The sequence below is a fragment of the Crocodylus porosus genome, unplaced genomic scaffold, assembly GCF_001723895.1.
Source record: "Crocodylus porosus isolate Cpor-Errol unplaced genomic scaffold, CroPor_comp1, whole genome shotgun sequence".
Taxonomy (NCBI): domain Eukaryota; kingdom Metazoa; phylum Chordata; order Crocodylia; family Crocodylidae; genus Crocodylus; species Crocodylus porosus.
In genome coordinates, this window is record NW_017728947.1 from 73351161 (window position 1) to 73359016 (window position 7856).

At 50.4% G+C, this 7856-nt stretch overlaps 1 protein-coding gene and 1 long non-coding RNA gene across 2 annotated transcripts in view; one reads left to right on the forward strand and one right to left on the reverse strand.

Annotated features, from left to right (window-relative positions):
* FOXA1 (forkhead box A1) overlaps positions 1-1103 on the reverse strand; it is a 5966-nt gene extending 4863 nt beyond the window's left edge. The window contains exon 1 of the mRNA XM_019552365.1: positions 604-1103. Coding sequence (XP_019407910.1) covers positions 604-678 — 75 coding nt within the window. The 5' untranslated portion in view covers positions 679-1103. The remainder of the gene's footprint in view (positions 1-603) is intronic.
* Positions 52-1682, forward strand: LOC109321637. The gene is made up of 2 exons (XR_002104118.1): positions 52-130; positions 1574-1682. It is a non-coding gene; the product is annotated as an uncharacterized LOC109321637 (long non-coding RNA).
* The last annotated feature ends 6174 nt before the right edge of the window (positions 1683-7856 follow it).

The following is a 7856-nucleotide window of genomic DNA, read 5'->3' on the forward strand; positions in this document are numbered from 1 at the left end:
CGCGGCCGGGCCGGGCGCTTCGCAGCGCCACCCGCCGGCCGCCGAGCGGAACGGCTCCCCCGTGCCCCAGAGCCGGTGGCAGGCTGCAAACGAGAGGTTGTTTTGCCCAGGAAAAGCTGCGAGCTGACAGGTGAGGCCGTAACAAAGCTGCCCGCAAAGAGGGCCCTTAAGCACAAGAGCGCCCGCGGAAGGGGCTCGTGTCGGCCCGGCGCCTCCCGGCGTATGGGTCACAGGCGGGCTGGGAGCGCCCAAGCGCAGCCCTCTGCCCCGAGCCAGGAGTTTACGGGGCGCTTTTGTGAGCGCAAAAGTACAAATGCGGCCTCTTGAATGAGATCGAGACTCCCCCCTCACGGCCCCGGCCCTCCCACGCGCTCCCAACAGGCAGGCAGCAGCCAGAGCGGCACTGGGGCTCCTATTGGGCTACTGGAAACGATGTCGATTCCTTTCTGGCTTGGCCGGCTCGAGTGTTGGAAAAAGGCACGTTTGCACTGGCAGGGTCTGGAGCGCAAAGTGATTCCCCAGCTCGCCGCCCTCCCCCTTCCCCCTCCCGCTCCGTGGAGGAGCAGAAGCAGCAGCCACGCGCCCCTCCTCGGAGTCACTCACCTCCTGCGTGTCGGTGTAGTAGCTGTTCCAGTCGCTGGTTTCATGCCCTTCCATTTTCACAGTCCCTAACATCATGCAGCCAACCTGCCCGGGGTAACCATCCAGTCCTTCTGCGAGCCGCGGGCAGCGGGGCCGGAGCGCGGGAGCCCCAGCCCAGCAGGGAGCCAGCCCTTGGGCAGGGGGGGCTGGATTCCCGGGCTATAACGAGCCAAAACGGAGGCAGGGAGCGGTGTGGGGCGAGACACTTGAGAAAGTGAGGAAGTGCCGGCTGGGATGTGAGTGGAGTTGAGCTGATGTGGATCTTACGTCGCAGAAGTGCCCACCTCCTCCTCCTCCTCTCCCCATTTGTCCGCCGCACAAAGACGTTCGCACCTACAAAGCCGGAGATGCACCTGCAAACAAGGCAGCTCCACTCGCTTGCAACTCCCCCGGGGCGGCACTTTATTTGCAAAGCAGTGTAATTGGTTTAAACTATGGGGAAAGAAGGCGAGAGATCGCGAGGTGGGAGGGGAAAGAGCGAGAGAGCGGAGGAAAGGCAAAGCGACTCCTTTCAAATGGCCAGGGCAAATGCTAGCAAGCGATCGGGGGAAATGAAATGCGGGAGATAAGGAAGGGCAGCCCCCTCTGTTTGGATAGGATGCAAAAGGCCGGCCAGCCTCAACCCTGAGATTAGGGGGCCATGTTTGCTAAAGTACAGTAGATGCTTCTTTAACTTGAGGAGCGGGAAGTGCTCCGAAAGCCGAGTCCTGCGACCAACACGCGCCCCCCACCCTGAGATCTAGTCCTCATCACACAATTCTCCCCGCCCCCAGCCCCCCCCCCGAAAAAGAGCTGCCCTTTCAACCTGCGATCTTGATTTGAATGTTTTTATTGACACCTAGGAGGTGTCAGCCCTTCAGACTAGGCGTCTGTGTAACTGTAGGCTTTTTTTTTATGATCTTTTTTTTTTTGTGCTATGTCATACGTTCAGAAACCATGTGAGTCACAGCGGTGAGGCATGACGTTAAGTCGCCCAATAAACACGAACAGAGGCTCGAATGCGGATCCACTGACATTAACCTGTACTTGACAAACACCAGGTGAGTCACCGAAACCGTTTGATATCTTTATTGTAGAAAGCCTCAGCCCTGAAGCGTGCTTGGAAATAGTCACCTAGTAGCAGGAACAACACACGTAACAATAAGTAGCGGATATGTAATGACTGTCCTAAGCGGTGCGTGGTTCCAGGTCCTGGCAAAAAAGTCATCTGTTGGCTAAAAGGTGAAAAGGGCAATGACAATAAAACAAAATTACGTAGGACTAAGCACTCGAGAATAAACGGTGGGGATCAATCCAGCCTTTGCAGAGAGATGAAGAGGACGATCTAATATATTATTTTCCATTTCTGTTCTCTGATATGATGTTAAGATCCCAGACCCTCCCCCTTGGGCATCCCTGATGCTTGTCCCGGGTAGTAGGGTAGAACTTGTACTACTTCGGAGTAAAAACTCTCTGCAGTGGTGGGGCGGGGGTGAGGGGTTATAAACGTTAGGTGAGCTAATGTTTTGAAAATCAATCCTGAGCTAATCATGCCGAACTGATAAAAAACAAAACAAAAACCCAACCCAACTGATCTGAATGTCTGTGCTGGATATTTATCACGTTGAAAAATTCAACTGCGTTTAGGTGCACGTTTACCTGTCCTTGAGTTTAATATATATTTTTTAATTCTTAAAAAAATCTCAGTCGTCACAGAAACAATTTAAAAAGTTTCTTGTTAAAGTAGCTGAGAATAAATTAACGCTCTATGTAGAGAGAGAATATCTCGGGTTGGAGAAATATGTTTTAACTTGTCCTCTAAATGCGTTTTCTGTTACCCCTTTCTTTGTTCTTTTTCTTTTCTCCTTTCTTTAAAATCTGGCAACAGAATTAAGTTAAATCCTGGAAACAAACAGAACCATGAAATCAGCAGGAAAGAACAAGGGATGCAAATGTGTTGTTAAGGATATAAAGAGATAAAACCTTTGGACTATAATCAGTTTTTTTTAAACGTCACACTAGAAATAGAAGACAGATTGAAATGAAATCCACATAGAAAATATTAAGAGATGATAACATTAGACAATGAATACTATGTTATATCAAGCTATCCGTCCGTCCATCCATCAATTCGTCCAACCAACCGTCCAACCAACCATCTGTCCGAGCGAATAGACAGATATAATATGAATTAGTACTCTTATGTCAATGCTCCAATTCCGTTTGGAGATCATACTCCTGCAGAAATAAGCCATGAAACATGGAGGCACTTTCAGCAGCGGTAGTCTCCTTGTTCTTCTTTTTTGAGACAGCCCGATCAGTTATTCTCCATTTGTATGAGATAAGCAAAATCGTGTATTTTATATTTTTTTTCAATTTAAAACGACAAGAACAACTTTCCACAATGACTTACACTCCCAGACAGCTCAGCTGCAGAGCGGAAGGAAGGGGACTGTACGCCTACAAGTTTGATACACTTGCAAAGGATGCTCACATTTCCTAGGCGAGCAGCAATACCAAGGGGCCAAAATATAACTCGGGTCACAATGATATTTTTTATCTTTCCAAAATAAAACATAACCAAACAAAATCACTCCATGCCCACCAAGCTAAACCTCCAAGCCAAAATCCTCCAAGCAACGACGGCAATACACAGCTGATTAAAGACTCGGATTAAATCCGTTTATTAAGAAGTTGATTCCGTGCTAGATTTCCTCTGCTAAAAGAGTGATTGTAAGAGAAGTGTGTGTCACTGAACTTCTAGGTGTGCAGGAAGCTCCTTTGATTGCATAAAGTCACAGCGCCTCCTCTTGGCCAGCTCCCACGCCAAGCGAACAGACCTGTTTTAAACACAGCTGCTGGTTATGATACCACACGAATAATTGCAGTCTATAATCTTCAGACAGCACTTTCCACTTATTCATACAAATCAAGCTGCCTGGGGCAAAGCAGCCGCGGCTACTGGGAGCTCCCGTCACCCTGCACTGGCTCCTGGTCACCTGCCTAGTGCTTCTAGGTGGCTCTAGCATTTGGGATCTGGGCTGATGGGGGGCGGGTATGAAAAAGCAGGTTTCACTCAATCTCATGACCCAGCTAGGTGTTAAGTCTGGGTGCGAACATGGCTGGCCTGGGACACCACGGGATTTAAGCAAAAAGAAAAAGGAGGTGTGTCCCCTAAGTGTCCTATGGTGTGCGGCCAGACGATGAATCTAGCTACCAAGATGTCTTTGCCAGGGTCTAGGAACATGCCCCGGATTCAGGTGACACAGCTTTTTATTGGCACGGTGCCGACTGTGTGTAGTTAGACCAAGTCTGGGGGACCAGGAATATCAGTTGCTTTGTAGAGCAGAGAAGGACGGAGCTCGCCTATCCTGCTCCTTTCAGTCATTTCTGGCTGCATCACAAATCAGAGGAAGTTGCAGATTAAGGGGGAACAGATCAAAATTAGGAAAGAGAATGGCTTTGCTGGGAGCGGATGTGTGGAACTGTCCCTTCAATAATGTAGATCACGTCTTTTGAGCCATAGAAGCATTCGTTAAGCCCGGTTTTAGGAAACAGGCTCCTTGGGGGACATTGTGTACTTTCTTTCTGACTAAGGGTGCTGGAGAGAGGCCTTCCCTGAGAGAGTATTGCTCACGAAGGGAGGGGAACGGGACGTTTCTCGGCCTGTCATTGCATTTGCTAAAGGGCGAAGCTTGGACATTCCCGTCGATCATTCCGTTCATTTGCTCCCTGCAAAAAGCGAGTCACCTGGTCAGGCGCGTCCACACGCGCTCCCCAGTCCTGCTTGCTCCGGCTATAGGTCTTTGCTTTAGAAAAGGAGGAAGCCGCATTTTAATCTCCCTGCTCCCCGGGACAAAAACAGCCTCTGTACTTGATTTAAGAGGGAATTTGCTGTGGCTGATTCTTTGCATTTCCTGAAAAGAGGCTCCTTGATTTCACCCAGGCGGGAGGCTCTGGTCCGCGAGAAACCCCCCGCAACCGGGTGGGGAAGCGGGTATCTCCACACCTGTCCCTGCATGCGAGCAAAGGGCATTTCCGTCTAGGCTCAAGTGGAGACTTTGCTTCATTGCCCTGCATTTCAGTTTAACTGGAGAGCTCTGCGCGCAGCTGGGCACTGCTAGCCAGGACTTCCAGCCGATCCGCCTGTGACAGAAGGGACCTGGAAAGTTGTTTGCTCTGAAGTTGGCGGTGGGAAGCTCCCTTCCTCTCTCTGTCCCCCCATTTCACCTTTGCCCCCTAAAAGTCCATCCGGCCACCCAGGCAAGGTTGTTTCTCTTCTACAGAACGGAACAAGGGGAGTCTGGGGTCCTAGCCTTCCTCTTTGCTGCAGAAAAAAAGAGCTGGGGAAGAAAAACCTCCCATGAAGGGCAATGAAACCCCAAGCGAACGAAAAGCCCGCGGCAGGCAGGTGGCAGAGGGGAGCGAGGGCTCCCAGTAAGCCCGCGGCCGGGGCAGGTCCGGTTGCTGCAGCCTGGGGCTCCCGGTCTCCCCCCCTGGACGGGGTTCGATTCATGGGTCGAGTCTTTGGACTCCGGGAAGGGCCCGTGAAAGCTGAGAGGAGCCGCGGTGCCAGGGGAGAAGGGCTTCCTTCCCCGGGCTTCACGGCACCGCCAGGCTGCGAGCAGCGATCCCCCAGCTCCCTCTCCTCTCCCTGCCTCTGTTCCTCGTTTTCGGACCTGCCTCTGGTTCCCAGGCTCAGCTCTTCCCTCTCCGCTCGAGGAGTTCACGACCAGGTGAGATGAGATAAGGTTGCATTTGCTTTCCGCTCTTTCGGGATCCCTCTGCCTGCCCAGACAGGAACACTTCACTGGGTCAGCAGTTCCTTGTAGCTTTTTCTACCTGAACTTTCCCTGCCTCCGCCTTTGCCAGCCAAGCAGGGTTGCTAATTAATTTTTAAAACTTCCTTGCCTGGGGTTGCGCCCTAACAGCGGCTCTCCCTCCCTTCCCTCTTTGCCCGTCTGCTTAACTGCACAGCGAAATCTGCCCCTTCAAACGCCCCCGCGGGGAAGCGGTTTCCATTGCTCCCGCTTGCCCTGGACCCAGGGGACTTCTGCCCGCCCCGCCGTGCGTCACGGGCCCCACTCGGCGGACTTGGCTCTGAGCCGAACCCTGCTGCCTGCGGGCGAAGGAGCAGTTAGGAGGTGAATCCGGATTAACCTATTCCAGTGGATCGCCCTTTCCCACTTCTCCCTGCCCTTCGCACGCACGGTGCAAATAAAGAGGGCTGATGGGGGAGTGGGAGCAGAGCTGTCCTCACCCGACCGGGCTTGCTACTCGTTGAACAGGTTCCTTAGTGACAGGCGGTGACACGGGCCAGCAGCTGGAGCGACCCCTTCAAAGGGTCCCCCGCGATGCGCGGATGTCTGTGCACTTCACGGGGCAGCGATGCAGGGTCCGTAATTGTTCCCCACATCAGAGCCCTGGAGACTTGCCAGGAGCCGGGAGCACGGGCGTGGCGCCTCTCCCTGCCTCCAGCCCCAGCCCCCTCATCCGCCGGGCGGATTTCGCAGCTCCGGCAGCAGCCGAGCTCGAACGGGTCCCGCTGTCAGGCTGCCCGCTCTCGTCTCTGCCTCGGAGCAGCGGTGCGGAGAGCCGGAGGGCAAAAGGGGTCGCTCAGGTCCACAAGACGTCTTTCCACCCAGGACGCGGCAGATAGCTTTGTAAACTGTAGGTTGACCAAGCGCTGGTAGGGGGCTCGATCCTGAGCAGGATCGGCTCAGAAGATGCTTGCAGTACAGCAGGGGATCAGAAACAAGACCCTAGGGAGGATGTGTGTCTAGAGAAGGCCAACAGCTCCCGGAGGGCACTGGGCACTCGCTGGAGCACTCGCCAGCAGGCGCTGCTGGACTGTAACGTGTTGGACTTCAGCGTGTGTTTCTTTGCTAATTAGGGTGTATTTGCTGCAGGGATGTCAATCCTAGGAAACTGTTCTGCACGTTGTTGCAGCGACTCGGGGGCGTGCTATATTTTTTATTATTGTATTAGCATGACTTCTTTTGTATATTGGTTGAATTTGTAGCGTCTGTCCTCAGAATCCATTTACATGATAGACATACTTGATTCAAGACAAATCAAAAGATCCGTGTGTCCCATGCCCTTTATACAAGAGAAAAATGAAGACTGTCTTTAAAATTAAAACTACCAATAACAAACGGAGACCCAGTGATTACTATAGACTCAGAGCGGGGTAACAAGGAAGCCTCCTCCGTATTTGTTTAAAGCAATATCATTTTTGCAAACCTACTTAAGCTATGCAAAATCTGGGGTAACCCAGTCTTTTGTGACATGCTTATTATGTACATGTTTTTTGGATAGTTCAAATTGCCTGGATACTCACAGGTAACATCACTTAATTATCGAACAGACTCTTAAAAAACTCATTTCTACTTTCACATAAGGTGTAACAGTATTCAAACAGGCATTTGTTTCAAATGTAGGGTGTAATATTTATTACATGACTCAGTGAACCTTAAAGATAATTGTTTACCTTGTTTATTGGGTATATTGAGTAGTCTCTTAAATAGGGTGTCCAAGATACATTGTGCAGCAACAATAGCTCAGGAATTAATTTAGTGCGCTCACCCACCCACCTACCCACTTTGGCTTCCAGTTTTGTGGCATTGGATACAGACTACAACTACAGTCTTTCAAGCATTGCTTTGGTTTTCACAATACAAAAACATGGAAATAAAGAAACAGTTGCAAATGAACTGCACCTTAAGACCTGTGGAAACCAAAGTTCTCTTAAATAATATGAATCCTACAATTGCAGTAGGTTGATTTGTCCAGGGAGAAGATCAGCTAATTGATGAAGGCAATTTAACCACATTCTGCATGTAAATGCATCACTCAAATTCTCTGTTGAACTGACACCCCTTTGTATAGGGAAGCACATGTTTGCTCACTCAAATTGTGAGTGATTACAATTGAGGAAGGTAAGTGGAAAGTACAGTCCAGCGCCATTCTTCTTCTGTGTTGTGTCATTATGCTGTCAAACATTTGCTTCTTCATCTTCTATCTTTCCTTCAAATCAGCTAAGGAGAGAGATTTAATTCAGCTAGTTGTCTCTATGGTTGTGTCCAGACCAGCACTGCGATGATGTATGTGGTGCTGCAGACATGTATACATGTATTCAGCTGTTCTTCATGCTGCAAGGTAGCAGCACAGGGTTTTATTTTTTGGGTTTTTTTGACCCCTGGGGTCAAAAAAGACTGTGCAAAATAAATAATTAA